The 20,364-nt window shown below is 37.5% G+C and overlaps 1 protein-coding gene across 11 annotated transcripts in view; it reads right to left on the reverse strand.

The window, feature by feature from the left end:
- KDM6A (lysine demethylase 6A) overlaps positions 1 to 20,364 on the reverse strand; it is a 160,483-nt gene that overhangs the window by 16,021 nt on the left and 124,098 nt on the right. For all 11 annotated transcript variants that reach the window (XM_075715031.1, XM_075715022.1, XM_075714996.1 and 8 more), the window contains 5 exons: positions 5,328 to 5,457; positions 3,712 to 3,817; positions 3,209 to 3,414; positions 685 to 749; positions 508 to 582 (listed from right to left, as the gene is read on the reverse strand). In XM_075715031.1, coding sequence (XP_075571146.1) covers positions 508 to 582; positions 685 to 749; positions 3,209 to 3,414; positions 3,712 to 3,817; positions 5,328 to 5,457 — 582 coding nt within the window. The remainder of the gene's footprint in view (positions 1 to 507; positions 583 to 684; positions 750 to 3,208; positions 3,415 to 3,711; positions 3,818 to 5,327; positions 5,458 to 20,364) is intronic.

The raw sequence follows: 20,364 nt of genomic DNA on the forward strand, positions 1-20,364 counted from the left end.
AGATATGTAGTCTAAAGAATACACAATTTATTCCCCCCAGAAAGGATGACAGTAGGAACAAAAGGAAACAAAACCAAGTAACAAAAATCCAGACAACCAAAAAAGAAAAAACCTTTAATCTTACAATTTCTGTGCAAAGACTGAACCCTTGGTATTGTCAGAAGTAATTAAAGTTGCAAGCAAACAATTTAAAGCCTCAGAATGAAACAAAGGGAATGTCTTAGAAGAAGGACTAGAAAGAATAGCTTCTGATGGATGTTTCAGTTCATTTAAATTCTGGAAAAATAAAGATCCTGGAAATAAAAGCTTGAAAAGAGATTTCAGGATGAGATGGACTCTTAACAACAGTTAAAAGACCAAAGGTAACAATTTAAGTGTGGAAATGGGGTGTGCAACTTGAGTTTATCAACAGACTGACTGATGTCTGAGGAGAATGCACTGGTTTTCCAGAAGGGGTACCATACCGTAGAATACTACTGTGAGCAGGAGAAACCATAATCAACTTACTTTTTGTCATCTGACAGGTCAATGTTGGTCCCAAACTTGATTGTTTTAAAAGGTCCTCTTCTCCTCCTCCCAGAGCTGCAAATATAAAAAATGTAATAGGTTAATGTGAACATGGAAATGATGTAAAAAACCCACAAGAAACCAACTACAGAATTATCACAGTTATACCACACTTACTTATCAGAAGATGTGGATTCATTATCTGAGTGGTCCTTGTGGTGACTCTTCTTCTCATTTTCCTCCTATAAAATGCAATTGGGGAAATGTTTGGGTTTGTTTTTTTTTAATATATATATATTAAAAAAAATATATAAAATAAACATAAAAGTAAAAATATATATAAAATATACAGGTATAAAGTGATAACATGTTCACAGACATAAGTACATTTGTTTCAAGATGCTGGTACAATCTTTAAAATATCCGTATCTAAGATTTTATGTGAATATTATTGTTAAGAAAATAAAAAGAAATAATTAGTCAAAAAACACTGCAAAAAATTCTTCATGACTACAACTTCAGTGAAGCTCAGGCCAGGACAACAGAAAATGTCTACACTGTAAACATTTCTGCTAGCCCACATTACAGTTGCAAATCAGTATGTCAGTTTACTTCATTATGCAGCTGAACTAGAATCCAGTCTTAAGGATACTGTTAACTTTTTTTTAGACTAGAACATTTACCTTCCTTCAAAGTCAAGCAGGTCTCCTGACGTGAAACTAGGATGACTAAAATTTATAAAATTAGTTTTATAAAATCCATTTTATAAAATCTTTTGAATTTTTCATAGCCATATGCTATTTTAGCACTGCAGTAGCTAGCACCATGACTAGTGGAAAAAAATCTAACCAATATTAAATGATGTAATTTGATCTTTTTAGCAGAGTGGGCTCAAAACCCTATTCTAAAGGACTTCTTTTTTGGCAAGTATATGGACACAGAAGGAAAAAGAATAAGACAAAAAGGAGGAAAGAACTGCCTGGAGGCTATCCAAAGAGCTCTGGCTTTGAATGGGATTGTTGTTAAATCTCAAAGTGCCCTATGTACCTGAGAAAGTCTTATTCATCCTTTGAATGAAGGACAAAGAGAAACAAAAAAGAACCTAGTGATGATGGATTTATCAAATACTGCCAGACATGTTAGAAAAGCAATGTAATAGTTGTTAGAGGAATAAAAAAAAAAAAAAGATCACTTAGGGCAAGCCAAGAGGATTGTGTCTGTAGAAAGAAGAAACAAGGCTTTCATTTGAACACTGTGAAAAGTCACCTGAGGACAGGTCAAAGCAGTGTTAGGTAAAGGACACATACACTTAAAACAATGTCTTTCTCATTTCCAAGGGAAAAATGAAAATCAGAATTCTGAAAATTATTTTATATGTTACTTTTTTACCACCAATTTCTAACAGAGGAAAAAACAAAAGATCAGGAAATCCTGCAGTTCACTTCGTGGTGCAAAACCAAAGCTCAGGCTTTCCTGCTGACAAGCTGGTATGTGATCAATTATGTACATTACTGAACATGTACTCCACTGGAACATTTTTATATGTACTGTTCTCTAGCCCCTCTGGCATGATGTACAAGAATACAATGCTGGTGCAACTGTTCAAGGGTCACCAGAAAACTTCAGCTGATATCCTACTTAAATCTATTACCACTGCAGAAGACGAAAAATCCCATTTATGTCCCTTGATGGCTTCAGTGCTCCCCACTTCCCAATGGTATTCTTCTTTCTTTTCCTCATCCTGTACCAGTCTCACTCAAAACCTGGTGACTAGCTTCCCTTCTCTTTTCTTCTACTACCAATTCATTTCTTCATTTCTAATCTTTTCCTCTAATACACAAACTTTAAATTTAGAATTTCTCTTTCCTTTCTTACCGAAACCACTGCTGTTTCTGTGTAATGGCAGTGAAAACTGCAAGAGTCAATTCCCCACGTTGGCCTTTTCCTTATTTTCTAATTAACAACTGGTCAAGAATATCTTTTTGTCTTAGTTCCATCTTAGCCTGATCTTTTTACAACAGCAGATAACACAAGCCTCTGAGGAGTACCCATAGCTAATTCCAAAGATGTGCTCACTACTTCAGCAAAAATATTAAAAAGTAATACCAATAAAATAACATTTCAAACATTTCACTCTGTCACATGTGTCTAGCAACTTCTAAACTAGACAGAAACTGTTTGGAAATCAACAATAACAAACATGGAAAGCATCAGTCACTTTTTTGGGGAAAAAAAGAAGTTATTTTAATATTTTAAACTGTTGTGCTGAAAGACAATTATGAATGTAAACTTCTAATAAGCCACATTCAAATTAATTCAGGACACTGCGAAGAACAAAGAAATTTGTTTTCAAAGAGTATGTGGAATTAGAAGCAATACAAGTTAAAAAAAGAAAAGCATCTTAAGTTCTAAATATTTTAATATGTATTTTGACATTATTATATGAAAGCTTAAGCTAACAACCTTTTAAAGTATGTAATAGCCAGTTTCACATAAAGAAAATTAAGTTTTACATTAAGCATTTGGGAGGAACACCCTATCAACTATCTGACCCTCTATTCAAAACAGATTTTGTGAATTTACCTGTGCTCTTCATGCTAATGGAAACGTCTCCTTTTCCTAACCAGCTTCTGTTTGCTTTGGTTCCAGAGTTAGTATACAGTTTGTAAACTGCATCTTAAATAATTAATAATGCACTTACCCTTAAAGACTCCTGGAATGAGGAGGCCTGGTACTGTGCATATTTAGCAATTGTTGTATGAGATCTACTGCTTTCACAACGCCAGATTTTCTTTGTTCCAGTGGGGTCCCAGTTTTCATCTGCTGGCTGCAGTAGTTGTGTCCTCACTTCTACTATGTGTTCATTATTTGCTTCTACCAATGTCTTAGTGGAGAAGAGTCCTAGATCTAATAAATAGGAATAAAACTCATAAATGACAGTTAAAATGTAATAAAAAGTTTCAAGAACAGAAGACATTAAACCTTTAGATAACTTTAAGTATTAAACTAAAGCATTTTTTTTTGCCCAAGATTAGAAACAGCAGCAAACTAAGAAATGACACATTACCCTAATTACTTGGAACACACAAGTAATACATTATTACAGAAATAAAATATCCACTTTTAAGAACCGAGAGACTTCTTTTTAAAAAAAACACATACATTTTTTCCAAAGTAAAAAAAAACCATAGAAAGTAAACTTACCTAATTTAAGCGCTCCAGCAAGGCCACGTATTACAGTAACAGGGTTGTTTGGATTTGTACAAAATTGATGTAAAGGTGGAAAGAAAGCATCTCGTTTATTTTCCAACTGTAAAATTATAACGGAATATTAGATGTCAGATGAACTTAGACCCCTTATTTGTAAAATAAGAAATAATAATAATACTAAAAAAAAAAGAGAAACAATAGAAAGAAGACAGGAATGTTCTCCATTTCCCTGCACTGTGGGGAATGAACAGCTACATCATACAACCCTTTCCATGTTAAAAGCTAGGTTCACTCCTGAAATTAATTTGTTACTGCAATTTATTTCTTGGCATGAATTATTCCCAGGTTGCTTCAGCTTTTGCAACTCAGGTTTCCTGCAGTTTATTTCGTTATCTGACAGTAGCCTTGTACATTCTCTAGATCTACAGAATTCTCTGAAGAGCAAGATAATACGCTAACCTTCTTTACTAAAGTAAAAAAAGCTAGTTCCACAGATAATGTATACAAGAAACAGTGTAATTAAAAAGACTACTCTCACAGTGTATCTCATGTTAACCAGAAAGGTTGATTTTATTTTTCTTTCTATGCTTTTGTGCACCTATGACCTCAGTTTTATGCTATAGTCTCCCCCATTTTTTTTAAAAATTGTTGTGAATCTTTTAAAATACTGAAGACATCTCTTTCTAATAAACTACACACAATACAGAGTTCCCAAATATTGGTACCCACATTGGCATCTACACAGTGTGCTGCAACATAGTGACTTACCAGCTTTGTACAGACTCAACAAAGCTGTGATGGACTTTTAACAGGGTAGATTAATTCAGATGCAACACTTGGAGAACAGCTGGAAGCATTATTACTTGCAACTTAATATAGCTCTCAGGCAGACTGCTTGTGTAGCATTGCACCAAACAGCCAGCTGCTTCCGGACCCCAAGTTGGGCTGAGCAAAGCCAACTTGAGGTTTTCACAACAGCTGTATGGACATACTATAATACATTCTTCTGTTATCAAGGAAGTGGACTTCCTATAATTTATTCTTCTATTACTACAGAAGTTGGCTCAAACTTTAGCTAAAGTTATTATGAAACTTTATTTTCAGAACAGAAGTTTTAATCATTGCATAAGAAAATAGCATGCAACTCAACCCTACCTTTTGCTAATGATGTTTTGTTCTTAACATCACCTCAACTTTTATTATGTTTTTCTTTACTATATTTTGAAGCAGATTGTTAGGAGAGCTTAATTACTTGCTCATTTATACCTAAACTCTCACTTACAAAAGACGTACATACATATTTGAAATATTGTACATTGTATCTAACGAACTGTTTTGCTTATTCTGCCAAAATGAAACAAAAAATTCTGAAGCTGTTTTTCCTCACTTACTACAATTCTTAATTTACAAGTACTTTAAGAGTCAGACTAAGCCTCAACATTTTCTTTAAGGTTAGCATTTTTCCTGCTTATACACCAGCTGGGAGAGCACTGTAATTAAAATTCAGCTGTGAATAGTGCATCTTTAAAAGAATTACATTATGTAATTCAGATTTCCAAATAATTACAAAAGACAGTCAGCAATGTACTTCTACCATTAGATTTACTTACATAAATACTAGGTGTAGGTGGATTCAGCTTGTCCTTTGGCAAGGGAGGGTATGGTGGAGGCGGTGGTCGTGGAGGTGGGCATTTATCCAGTAGAATACTACTGTTAGATAAGCCATTTTTACCCAGATTCCTAAAAGGAAAGAAGAGCTGCATCTGTCAATACTTGACAAATAAAATAAATATATATTAGTGTCATCTCTTCTGCAAAATAATGATGTATAAGGAGAAACCTTAATTCAAGATGCAAATAAAGCGCATACATTTTAATCAGGAATTCTGTGTATAATTTGATAATATTCAAAATAATTACCATTTTGCCTGCCAAATCTGCAACATCACCAGTATTAGTTAAAAATATAGCCATTTTAAATAAAAGCAAGTATGACTCGTTTGACAAAATTTAACAGAGAAAAGCGGGTTTCAAGTAGAAATAGAGAAGAACCTTATTAGGTCAGCACTGGCTGGTGGATGATCAGTTCATAGCAGCTGAGATAATGCAGTCTGGTAATGCTGTGCATAGCGCTGTGGCAGAGCACAAAGTCACAAAATGACAATGCCTCAGCCAAAAAAACTGCTGAGTCACAAAACCCAGCTACAACTATACTAATGACATTAAATTGAACAACCACCTACCCCTCTCTGATCTCCACATTTTGAAGCCACAAGGAGCCACTGCTGCATAATCCATTTGTTTGAGCAACAGAGGAAAGGACCTACCCGCAGTGAGTTGCTGCGTCAACACTCGTACGTGTACTCAAGCGAGAACCTAGCTTGTTGTATTTGCAGCCTTCCTCTGGAGACTTCCAGATGGGGATAACCCACCGCACACGTGTTAACTTTTCCTATAATGAATGACCTGAAAATCTGCGTTCTGAGCTTAGTCTATGTTCAATTTCCAGTCACTATCACCAGAAAGTATTTATTAACAAAACCATCCCTTAAATTTTTGTTTGTTAAAAATGACTCAACTACTTCAAAATTCTTCAAAACTAAACACTATTCAAATCCTTCTTCCAGCCTCACTTGATTCACTAGCTGTTGTTACCATCTCTCAACACCCCACAAAATAGGATATTTCTAATGCATAACTTAGTCATGTATCTTCATAAAACTCACTGGTTAAAAAAAAGTTGTTCTGGTAACAACAGTCTTCAGCAGAAAACGCATCTGACTTATATTAGATGAAACTCCTAGCAATACAGCTTGTCTCAAACACAGAAACTGTGATACCAGCACTGAGAAACATCACAGAGCTGGATGCTGGCATGTGAGGGCACGGCTTCAAAATTAGGCTACCACAAAACGCGAGTAAGATGGACTTCGGGCTTGAGATCAGATCAGACTGACCGTTATGACACGCACTTTAAAGAAAATGAGCAAACATCTCACCTACCCCAGGCTGCAGCAAAGACAAGCATCCTGAGAAACCGGTGCTCATCACGACAAACAAGTCAGTCATTCAGTTCAGAACTTATGCCAGATTTCTAACTCATACACTGCTCTCCTCTGACAGAAGATCAGAGACATATTTAACAACTGTCTCCAAAGCACGCCTGTCAAAATACCAAACACAGCTTATTCCTTGTGCCAGGCGAGTCTAATGCCAGAATAGATTGCAACTTCAAAGAAACTGAAAGAGCAATGTGGAAGCTTTGATTAGGCATCACCCAACTTGACAAAAACCTCACTGACCAATGCCTAATGTCTGATGTAGTTCTTGCGAAGACCTTATTGCCACCCCCCCCCAAACTGAAGAAAAATGGCAATATAAAATCACCATCACCCAAAGAGATCTATCAAACACAGTTGCATGAATCTGAGATTCAGGCCATCTATACAAACTGAAACTATAAACTGAATAGCAGGTATTATAACCTTTGCAACTATAATCTTTGCATTACCAAACTGAAAAATAAAACCAAGAAAAGCAAATGCATACTATTAAAAGTCAAAAGAGAACTATGACAACATTCAGTTTGAATTGATAAACAGCTCTCAGGCAACTTCTGAGGCAAGTAAGATTGAGTGAGACTGAACCTGAAGAAAGAGAGACATTGCTCAGAACTAGCGTGACTTAAGGTACTGTAGTCACAAAAAGATAATCACCCCAGCAAAAGCTCAGTAAAGCCAGGGTACATGGGGTCTTCAGGGAAGGCGGACGGACAACAGAGAAAGGAGAAACTCCTGTAGCTTAGAGAAATTACAGGTCTGAAAAGGCAAAGGATATACAGAAGAAAGCAGACAGTATAGAGGAAAAGATCAGATGAACAGAGATATCTCATAAACCCACCACTTGAAGCTGATACTACCAGATGTATGCCACAGTTTCCCATTAAGTTACTAAAACCCTGTGTGGAAATTTCAAGAGAGGAAAGGGGCCAAAGAAAAGCACAGCTGAAATAGGAAAATGCTCGTAATTCAAGTGGCACAGGAAACAGATGGGTAGAATATTGGAAGTTGTCTTTAACAGACCAGTTTCACTCTATCATCTTTTTTTTTTGCCCATGAATCAGAATAACTTACTATTAATAACAAAACAAGAGAGCTATTAAAGAATAACGCTGTAATTGAGAGTGTGCAAAACAGAGCAACAGAAATTATAAAAAAAACCACAGAAGTACTAAAAAGATTTGCTACCGGCACCTGAATGAAGTGGTGTGAGTATCCACTGCTGGCCTCTCCACCTCTGGAAATACAGAACTATGGCCAGTGCAAGGAAAGTGTAAGACCCTTTTTGACCACAGCAACCGCGAGGAAAATCTCACACATCTCTGTTTCAGGAGTGTATTTTTTGTAAGAGGATTTCATGCTGGCTGAAAGAGGCAACAGGTGCAGTACTTGAGAAAAACCAAGCCTGATTTAGGCCCCAAAAAGAAACTGGATACCCAAACAGTCACCTGCAATGCTGTGATGGACGGATGAAGAGGACAGGCTTCATTCATTTAAATTGACTTTCCAGAGGGAACTGGCTTTTCACAGACTGCGCAGGCAGGAGAACACCGCTCCTTCCCGCAGAGCGGAAGGAGAAGGCAGGAGCGGCTGTCAGCCTCAGAACGGTAAGGACACGGGTGCGCACGCGTGTGCGCGGCACTGTCCTGAGTCAAAGCTGCAGCTCTCACAGCCCACTGCGGTTTGCTCCACGGGTAAAAGCAACAACAAGTCATTCAGCTGCTTCACCCTGAGGACCAAACTCATGCTGCCATGCTTATGAGTGACACCAACCGCTATGGATAAAATAGGTGCCCGGATTTCATGTAATTAAGGGATCTCTTGAATAATCAATCGCCAGATTCATTAAAACACCCCTATTTGACATTTTACTGCTTTCTAGGATACCTTCCCACACCTTCTTAAATGCAGTTTACAGCCTTCAGTCTTTGAGAACAACTTCCCCCTGGCTGTACCGAAACACACAGTTAACCAGAAGCAGAGGTGTGCTTCACAACAGTCACCTGTCCTCTTCGTTATATAGCACTCACTCCCAGTCTGTGCTTTTAGGAAGTATTAACACAAATAATTTAATGTTATCTAGGGATTTCTTGACAAATGGAGACCGATGGCTTAGCCAGAGATAATGCCTTCATCTGTCTACCACACCCCTTCCCTCGAGTTCACTATTTTCACTGCATGGACAACCCAGTAGCTTGTTATGCAGCTGGGACGTCCCTGCCCCATGGGAAGATGGCTTCCAGCTGCTCTAGCCTCAGCGACTCCCCTGTCAGAGCCTGACATCACTATCAAAAACTAAATAAAACAAGACCAAAATCTGATCCCAAGGCAATGTCACTGAAATGTTTACAATTCCACGAAACTTATCAGGAAACTCATCAGAAACCTATATCATAGTTCCTATACACTTCATAGGTACTCTATTGACTTTGTGTCATCCTAGTTGACTAAAAAAAGATATCATGCAACTTTAAAGCCAACTGTTACACAGCTGTATTAACTCTATTTTATTATACAAACTCTCAACTACATCAAGAATATTCAAGTTAACATAATAAAGCTTATTTTCCAAGAACCAGGACTCATTATCATTAATTACTATCCTTTACATTTATTAAATTAATCACCTCAATAATTTTATTATTTCACTCAAGCCTACTGTCAGACTGAGGGGATTACTTTTATTTCTCAGAAAGTAGTTCCATAGTGCTTTTCAAGTCCTCTGGAACTTTTCTGTTTTCCAAGAAGTAGAAAAAAAAACATCTGTATGAACAACAAACAATTCTCTGGCCTGCTCTTTCAGAGCTCATGGATGTACATTATCCAGATCTCTGGATTAAAAGTGACAAATGTAAGTCTAACTACTGTTTAACCTTCTCCTTGATTATTGTGAAAACAGAGAGTGTGTTATTGTACATGCCATGATGTGAACATCGTATCTGCCTTTTTCCCAAGCACAGAACAAAAATATTTACTGAACTCTCTTGCCTCTATTGAGTATTCTAATAGCTCTGTGCAGTCATTAAGCATTAATGGGTTTTGTTTCTTCTTTTTCATTCTTGGCTATAGTTTTCCTCTTCCAATCTTCATTTCTGAGTTTTGTAGAACTCTTAGCTGCACTACTTTTAAAAATATTACCCCTTTTTGTTTTTAATTGGGACATTGTGACTTTTTGAGGATAATGAAAAGTTCCTAAACAATTTCCAGTTATCTACACATTTGGATTTTAGGTGCACTTCACAGGCCAAAACAGAGTAAGTTACAATCATTTGCACCTAAGCAGTTATTTTTGTTGTGAAGTCAGTCTGTAAGTGAATTATTATTTGAGGATTAGCTGCATGAGAATTAACAAGGTTTTACCACTCGAGAGATTATAGTTATTCAGAAGAACAAAATTAATACCCTCTCTTCCCCAAATAAAAATTGTATTTAACATGAATATAAGGAACTGTGGATTGTGTGATACTCTATCTCAAATCTATCAGAATTAATTAATCTACAAAGAAGAATGAACAAAATATTTAAAAGTGTGCCTGCAGAAGGAATCAGTTGAAGCACAGGGATGCACAGTACTTACTTGACCCAGTCCTGATTCAAAACAGAAATACCTGGCCTTTCTTAACAATCAGTGGATACAATTAATTGCTTTCATGCTGCAAGTTATTAGAAAAACACAGAAAAATGTCTGTCAACACTCATCACCCTGGAAAGGAGGCAGTTACTCACAATACCTAACTTGGGCTCTCTGAGGCTCACCTCCCCAAGCTCCTTCTATAGTTAGTAGAGAGATGAGCTCTCAAAGGGGAATATAAAGAAGTTAAGTCAAGCTTACATTATGCTTAAATGCAAGTAATGCCAGATAATTATACAACCTGTTTCTCATGCAATTCTCTATGCCAGCTTTTCACAATCAGGTACTAGCTGGCAATACTCCCAGAGATCTTTCTTTTTAAACCTAAAGAAAATCCTACAAGCGAAGTGTGGATTTTCTCATTGTGCAAATATATTTCTAATAATTTTTGAATTCTGTTCTGGTTTTGACCTCAATAGTATAGGTTGGCAGTGAATTTCATAGGTTAATTATATGTTATGTAAGATGTAGTGTTCCTTTTTTCTTAATGACTTTTACATCTTTCCATTTCATTGCTAATCACCTTGTTCTTAGGTTATAAGACAAACAGAATCACATCAATGACTTATGTAAGAAAAGCATTATAACAAGTGGTAGCAAACTTTTTCATATGCTTGCCTTCCTCCCAAACTGTATTTCCTATGTTCTTTTACTCCCAGATAATTCTGCTTCCCATCTGCAGATTTCTGTATTTGACTTCTGAAACAAAATGGAATGTCTCACTCTAAGCAGGGTTTAGCTTGTGAAATCACAGTATTTCAAAATCCATTCTTAAAACTTTTGCTATGGTAAAGTTGACTTGCCAGAAGTAATGTGCCTTTAGAACAACTGAACAATTTTGCCTTCAAGCCAAAAAAGTCCTTTGCTTACAGACAAAGAAACCTCCCAATAAAACAAGAATTGCTTTTGTTGTTTTTGTTTTTAAGAAGAAAACACAAAGTTAATCCATCTCCTTTCTCTGCAAAGTACTTCCCCCCCCAAATAGATTTAGGCTCTTTACCTCTCTATTGCAGGTTTCCCAAACCAGTGATTCACTAATTGACTTCACAAAGCAGGCTTAATTGCCAGGGAGCAGCACCTTTAGAAAGATCGGCCAAAGTTTGCTTCTGCCCCAGGCTTCAACACAGAGCCCACCAAGCCACGAGATGCCTGTCCACTTTAGCCTCTGCATTGCTTTCCCCACTCCTCCCCATGAAGCTTATTTCTGAAGCCTGTGTACATGCTGACCATTTATCAGACCTTTTCCCAGACTGTTTAGCCGAAACCATCCTCTGTTTGCCATCCTATACTTTTATCATTTTATACGGTCCCTTGAGAGGCAGCTCATCTCTCCTGGTCTCCTGCCACTTTCTTTTCTCAATGGGTTGCTCTCTACTCTTCCTCTTTGCACACCAAGCAAAAAGAACTCTAAAAAGGCATGTTAGCCCCTTTTAATAGGCATTACCATCAAGCCTACACCTCTCATTTGCCTTTCCCAATTAAGCCAAACAGGTAAAGCTTTCTTTCAAGTTGAGAAATGCCTTACTTTTCAAACTAGTCTTTCCATGTATCACCATAAAAATGACAACAGCAACTTTCAGCTGATACAAAGTTGCTTGGTTATCCAGCTGGGCTCTTTAGAATTGTTTGAGGACCTCTTGCACGGACTTCTCTAAGCCATTATCAAACAAAAGTTTTGTTTGGAGTTTTGCCTGTTCTTTCAAGGCTGTGAACAAGCTCTAAAAAATAATGATAAAAAAATTACTAAGATATTTCTTATTTCTTTTATGAGAAACAAAACAAGTCAAGTCAGGAACTTCTCCACACTGCTTAAAGGAAGGACTTGACCTCGCACCAGTTTTAGAGAGGGCAAGTGATGGACCCTCTTAACTGAGATGGATACTGGATTTTTAACATCACTCCTCCAGAATGTTAATTAGATGCACCAGTTGAAACACAGCTAGAAATCAGCTGGTTTCACTTCAGTAGAAATAAACAGCTTGAGTATTAAATCTCAGGTCTTGTGATAACATTTCATTAATTCTCCTTTCAGAAGGATTGCTCACAGGGGAAAGATACTTACACTTCTAAGAGTCCAGAAAAGAGCTTTTGAAAACAGCCTTTTTAAGGAGACCTGATACACAACTAGACAAAACAGCACACTCTTCTTTTTATCCCCATATTAACAATCGGCTTTTCTAATAAAAAACTCAGAGCAGTTATTCCTAGCATATTTTCTTCTTTTAATCACATGGTTTTCACTTATGCTCAAAATTATTATTATTTTTTTTTAAAATGACCTCAACAGGGGATTTTCTCTAGGAATCTAAGGAAGGATAATTAATTTAATAGTCCACTCTTTTACCTGATATTTTGCTCAGAAGCTTAAAGAAATTATGTTTACTATGTAGACAGTTTACCAAACATTATAATTTAGTTGTTTTATAACCACCTTAAAATTTACTGTTGCAACCAGTTTTATTGGTAGGGAAGACTAACAAAATCACACTTACACTTCCCAGAATCACCTCCTCAATTCTCTTTCATCCGTACACTCCAACAGCAGTTTAACAAGGTGAGCACATTTGTTACCCTACTGTTCTCCTGAACGGCATCTTAATGAGATTTGCATATTTTAGTCAACAGCTCAGCTACTGCATTTCTAAATTCCTTGTAGCTTTTCAATGAACATTGTCTAGCCCTTGAAGGGAAGCTCCTTGCAGAAGTATCAATTGCTATGCCAGCACCTTCTGTTTGACCCGTTCTCAGCCTCCTGAACAACCTCATTTCACCACATGAATAGAATAGGTCTCTGTTAAGTATTTCCTCAACATTCTCACCGAGGAAGATGGATATAAAGAAACTTTTCAGCCTCTGCAATGATCTTGCCCTACTTAAGCACTCACTTTAGTCTCTGGCAAAACAAAACATTTACCAAGTCTGTTCCTACAGACCAGACAACCTATTCACGTATAATAAAACCAGAATCAAACGGAGTTTTCTATTTGGCAGGTGTTTTGCATTTTATGATACAAACCATCTCCTTTCACCTAATGGCTTCACATGAGCAGCTTTTATGAGGACAACACTTGTTTACATAAAGCAAAATTACAATCTCCCAGCGCTTATTTTTGCTTGACTGCTTCCATTTTTTTTTTATTGTAATGCATGATTTCTGAACCCCTGTTCTAATAATTGCTTTTACCTTAAAAAACACCAAACTTCCATCTCTGTGATGCTCCTTTATTCTTAAGCAACAAGCAAAATCCTAGCAACATTAACAAACAAGTCAGGTTTTGGTGGTTAGTATTACCATGTTGCTTCCCGATACAATCCCTCCTATGAGATGAGGAACTTCATTATACTGCAGTTCACTATCCTGTAGTAGATCAATTATAGTTACATTGTGAATCAACTCCTGTGCATTACTTAATCCCAAACTGCTAATAATTTCAGGTCTTTTGTGCTCTAAGCACAAATAAACCTGTAGGGTCTAAAAGATGTAAAAAATGGCTTCTCTTAGACCAGACCTTTTTTTAAACCTGTAAGCATTTGGAAAAAAAAAAAAAGATTATTTAACAAATAGACTTCTGAGGAATTTCAGTGTGACTTACAAGTAACATAAACACTCTGGTCTTGGAAGTAAGCATATAGTAAACAGAACCAAATGCAGAATAATGAGGAGGAAAGTAAAAATGATTAATCTAGAGCTCCAGCTATAAAAAAAGCACGTTACGTCCACCTGTTCCTGCCTGCCAAAATATCTTTTTTCCCTAGAGAATACCATCAGGACAATAGGGCAACAGACTGTATCAAGTAAGTATTGTCAGACAGCAAGAAGAATACGCCAGAAGATATCAGAATATAATTATCCACATTAGAGATGAAGCCGGAAAGTCTTTCTGAACATATCAAATGAAATAAGGGTATGTATGCAACAACTGGCAAATATTAACACATTTAAGGCCCAAGCCAGTGTAGCTCCAATACATAACTAACGCTACAGGACAACTCCTCTCTCCCTGTGCATGAAGTTTATACTACCACAGGTGTTTGGGGTTTTGTTTGGGTTTTTGTTTAAGGAGAAAAAAAAAAAAAGATTATTTTCAGTTTTTCTATTGTGGATAGCTTTTCTACAATGTTTACAGCAATTCTAAAAATCAACATTTCTGGTCACAAATTCACTTTTATACCTCAACGTACCACTAAGAGATAGCGCCCAAATGTAATCAGTACTATGGGAAGTACTTTCAATTCTTTATTCTTGCATTACCTTGCACTGTGTTAAAATAAAGGTTACCACGCAGTTTTGAAGTTCATAGTACCTGATGTGTTAGTATATAATCATATTCTATTCTACTATGTATAAACGTTGACTTATTTCGCAAATAAGCAGGGCTTTCAGCAGAATATCTTTCAGTATTCTCCCCTCTAGACATTTTCCCCCATGTCAGTCATGCACACAGTATCTATGACAAGGATGTTGTCCCCAGAGCTCTGCACCTGAGCCATCACGTGCATGCATGCACACCTTCAAACTCTACACATTTTAAAACAAAGCAAGGTCTAATCAACCAGTTAGTACCTGGCTGGGATAGCCCTGTCCTCAAATTTACGCATGTAAACTGTAAGACATATAAGGATGGCAGGAAAAAACCCTATTAATACATTATATAGTGGTTATATTATATAGAGTTGTTATTAGTATGGAAAAAAAGGATGTAGACAGGACCCTTTCCCTAACAGGTAACCAGCCCTAGCACAGGTCAGGAACAGTAATAATGAGCACAACAGAATTTTCACATATGGGAAACTGGCTGGCTGACTGCCTTTACGCTTCCGGCTTACTCTAAAAATGTTGCAATCGTTACCTTGTTGCCAGTCCCACAAAATGTCTCAGAATCTCTTGCTATTATTACAAGACATAAGCAGACACTTACCAGCAAGCATTGTTTGACTAGGAGAGGTCCTGCCTCTAAACTTTGTAAAAGTAGTCCCAGCCCAGACTGAAGCATTTCTTGACCTCCAAGTTGCTAAAAAAACAAGTCTCTCCTCCACTTTTGCCATTGGTCATCTTTCTTTATTATCCAGCTGCTAAGTCCTCTGCCTTGCTGAATTAAGGTGCAGGCAGGCTGAAGAGGGAGCTCTCAGTCTCTACTCAATAAGAAAGAAAATAAAAGGCACATCCAACACTTTTTGAGCTGTCTGCAAACTACATGGGGCAAAGTATTAGCTTACCTCCCTTGAAAAATGATGATTACGTGAGCCTGGGAAAAAATAAGGACTATGTGAACCCAAGCGAAACACTGTAGAAAAAGACAAGAGACCTGATCACTACATTAGGAAGTACTTTTTTAAGGGTCAATATTTCATAATTAGGATCCCTGAATACTGTTAGAGACTTTTATGCACAATTTAAAGCAGAACTCGGTATCATTCCAGTGAGTAAGCTGAAGAAAGCACAATGGTAGTACCTGGCCAAGTGAAAAGTAAACTTGACATGCAGGTCACAGCACAGATCTATAGGTTCTGGCCGTGCTTAAAATTCAGCCCTTCTGCACTGAATTCTCAAGTTCGAGTTGGAGCCTGTCAATAGTCTTTGGCAGGCAGATTTGCTCTGCCTCTCCTTAGACAAGGTGCAGCTAGGAACGCAGTAGCCAGCGCTCAGCCGTGCCTGTGACTCGCGGAAAAGCCCGCTGCTGCCGGCACCCCAGCCTGGGCGACAGCTACACCGCAGCACCTCCGCACCCGCTCCCCAGCTCCAAGCACCGGAGGAGCAAGCAGCCTTGCACCTGCCTGCCTGCAGCAGTTTACATTTGCTGAAGAAAGCCCCCACAGACACTTCTGTGTCACTCACAACAAAATTTTAAAAATTTCTTCTGCAATAACGAAGTCATAGTTTTAAAAGTAGAATAAAGACAAAAAATACTTTTATTATCCTCCCTTTATTTTAGAAATTAAGTATCACTGGGAATACTACCTCTATCAAAGAGCACAGAAGCAAAGACCTGTATTAAAAGCTCGTTTAGGATTTTTGGTTTTTAGTAAAAATGCCCAACGTTTTGCTACTGAACACAAACTGCAGATCTCACCTATAAAGAGCCTGATAAACAGCACACTAAAACAATCAAAATGCACCATTTGCAACACTTGACTAGAGGAATACACTTCCTATTACTCCCCCAAGAAAGCTGCATGCAAATTTCTTCTAAGCGAATTCTGAAGTCACAGATCAGCTAAACTTCAAGAATGAACTTCAAGTCTATAACAATTTCTTTTATGTGCTTTTGCAATGCACTCATCCTAACACCACATATTGAAGTTATTTTTATACTTCTACCAGCAAGAACACATACGCGGTCCCAATTAAAAAAAGCTGTTAAAACTCTTCATTTTTATGAATGTAATAGGTGTAGGAACTTCACTCGAAAATTAACATTACAAGACTTTATATTTGAAAGATGACAAAATAAGCTCCCTATAGGGTTTTTTCTCTCTTCTAGGAAGTTTATCTTTGAAACAGATACATACCGCTATACCTACCAGATCGCTATGCCATGATCAGTATTAGTCATCAAATCCCAGCACATTAGAAACTAGTAACTCTCAATCACATGTAACAGATGCAGCTTTTTTGCATTTAACTGATTTATGTGGGTGCAGTGAAAGGAGGATATAAACATCCTTTTATCACTTTTTTAACATCAAAAAGGATAATGCTCAAAAGCACCACATTTGCCGTATAATCTCAAATAAAACATTTTAGAGTAAAGTATATTAAGATGGTAAAAATTCCAGCAAGCATTCTGACACCAGAAAAATAGATAACATTTCAACCAAAAGAATTGTAAACACAGTTAAGTATGGAAAATAGCAGCTAGGAAGAGTACAACCCAAAACATTCAGTAACCATGCACCTATGATTAAAGGGACCTCTGTGACTTTTAAAGGCATCTTATGTAACTTTTTCACAAATAGCAACAACTGTAAGACATGGATACAGAAACTACAGTGCTCTAAATGGTCATTTCAATTTCTCAAAATGTTGGATTTCAAACAAAATTCTTTTGAGAAAGAAGGCAAATGTCTCCAAAGACTACCTCGAAAATGTAAGGACTTCGAGATAGTCTACACAGGGAAGGCTGTGAGTAGTAAGCACAAAGTGTGCATTCGCAAAGCTAACTACAATCTGACAGGCTCCCTGTTAGCACATGTAAGCATGAGCTCACCCTACCTTTGAAGGAGAATTAATTAATTTTGAAAAGCTTTGTCTGAACTGTGTCTAGTGGAGTTTGCTCCACTTTCGATGGAATAAACTATCTTATGTTAAATGTTAACTGTATATTAAGACTGGTAACATGGTGCATTAATAGCGGACAGTCACATACAGTAAACATAAGAGTTTACAGTTAACTAGCTTTCCCATGTAGATAAAGTTTCAGTATGTTAACAACATAAAGCTATTTCTGAGGAGAGGTGACTGAATGTCTCAAACTTGTCTATGTAACTAACACATCATACTTCTGCCTGCCAGCACATTCATACTCCATAGGCACTCCAAAGTACCTATGTACTCCAGAGCTTCATAAAGGAACCTTTACCCTTCTAAGTAAAGAAAAAATTGGAAATACTGCTGCCAGCTTTAATGGAATAGTAAGCCAGCCTCTGAAATACTTTTCCATTTTCATCATATATATTTTAAGTGTCGGCACTCGTAACATTGTCCATGAAAAACTCCTACAATACTTTCAGACACCTAAGGATCTCACTCTGATGATAAAATTTGTTCAGTGATGACACAGCATAATGCAGTGAGAGCAACATTGCATGCAGAGCTCTGCTATTGTGCAGGATGTCTAAATACAAGGCTTGTAAGCGGTGTGGGGGAGGAAAGTCTCAGAAGGTTGCAGAATAATCACTAAGTCTTAGAAAAAGATTTTATTACTACTGTGGCAAAATAAATTTTTCCTTGAAGCAAGGGAGTCTATGAAATTATGCTGTTTATTGTTAGAGCCTCTATCTAATGAAAGTGTTGGATTTGAAAGAGACTGAAAATGTGCTTGCTGGATATAACCATCAAATACCAGCACTCTGACTTCTGCTGGAGGTTCCTACCCTCTGACAACTACACCAGTGTCACACCAATAACCCCAACTATGCAACCCTCACAGATGCTTTTCCATTTCTTTTTCTTTGGAAAGAGAGGGGAGTTTATGTGCCATTTTTGGTGATTTAACAATACTGAGATAAGAAATAAATAGCGAAGAAGCAGATAAAAATGTCAAGGCTTGGAGCCTGGTGTTTCTGCTACACTGGTCTTGAGCAAGACAGACGTAGGAACCACCAGAATTGTTAAGGGAATGAATGCATTTAAGTTGACTATGTGGATATCAAATCAGCCTAATCATTCTAGTGCCAACATACCTGTCAAGAAGATGGGACTTACGCATCAGAGATGAACACTGGCAGGTTTAGCTGCAGCAGTTTAAGATATTATTGCCCTCGGTTCACCCTTCTCCTCTACCAGAGGCCACTGGCTATTGCCCAGGTGGCTAAATTTGCTGCATTTCTATACCACTGTATCGCTATGTCTGTACCACTGTAGCCTACAGTGTAACATCTTTGCCAGAAGTCACTGCTAAGAAGCATCACCTGAAACTTCTATAACCTAGTCTTCCACACTCCATGCCATCCTGTATTGCTAGCAGTGAAGATACCAGGGAAAACACTGTGCAATTTGCACAATCACACTGCCATCATTGCCGGGTTTCCTAGTGGCTGGCCTCACTTTTTGCCTTAGCCCATTACACATCTGATCTAAAATGATTCAAGCTTACTGACCAAAGACAAAAAATGACAGTAACGTACCTGCTCATCAACTGGAATATAAGATTGACCAAGACTTACACCTCCGCAGAGTCAAAACTATCCGCACTGTAATGCGGCAAACTTACAACTAGCTGAAAGACTGTGTTTTTAAAGCACAACCCACCACATGAACAGCTCCTACATTTGAGCTATAGGTACTGAAACCACCACTATCAGAAAAGCCATCTCTGGTACAGAACTGGAAGGACAAGCTGATACACCAGATGGCTGTGTGACCACTCAGAGGAACACCAACAGGCAGGAGAAATGGGCCAACAGTAATCTCATGAATTTCAGCAAAGGGAAATGCCAAGTCCTGCACCAGGGAAGAATAACCCCATGCACCAGTACATAAGAAAACAAACATTTTTCCTTTAGGGGTGACCAAACACTGGAACAGCTTGCTCAGGCAGGTACTCAAAGTACTCAAAACCTGGCTGGATGTGGTCCTGAGCAGCCTGCTCTAGTTGGCCCTCCTGTGACTTGGGAGGTTGGATTAGATGATCTCCAGAGGTCCCTTCCTGGACCTCCCACCTCAACCATTCTGTGATTATTTATCAGTTTTGCAATAACACAGATTTGTAATGACAGACCAAATCTGGATGACTTATTTGTATCAAGAAAAAAGATTTTAAAGAGCTTAATCCCGGCACTGAACATGATTGATTTTTTTTTTTTTTTTAAAACAGTCATCACTTCCAACATCTACACTATTGCTGTTGTTTCTTATCTAAGGAGAAGTGCTTGTATTGCACGTATAACCTACGTCTATAAAAGACAACTGGTTAATGAGTAGAAGAAAAAAAAAATCCAAACAACTCATTTTCCTTTTGTAGGAGCTGTATCAAAGCTCCTTATCGAAATCAAGCCTTAAACCCCATGAAAATGATGCATGTTTTGAAGCAATAAATGTATTCATCATTTACCGATATCAGGTCCCTACTTCAGAAGTCTTTCTTCTATAAGAAAACAATCATATAAATGCTAGAAATAAAAACATACTGATGTCACCATTAGATGCAGTGGTCAAAAACTTTTTTACAGTTTAAAATACACCTTTCAACTATATTCTCTATAGTAGCTAGAGTTTCATGAAACAAATCTAAGGGT

This window comes from Pelecanus crispus, chromosome 1 (assembly GCF_030463565.1).
Source record: "Pelecanus crispus isolate bPelCri1 chromosome 1, bPelCri1.pri, whole genome shotgun sequence".
NCBI classification, from domain to species: domain Eukaryota; kingdom Metazoa; phylum Chordata; class Aves; order Pelecaniformes; family Pelecanidae; genus Pelecanus; species Pelecanus crispus.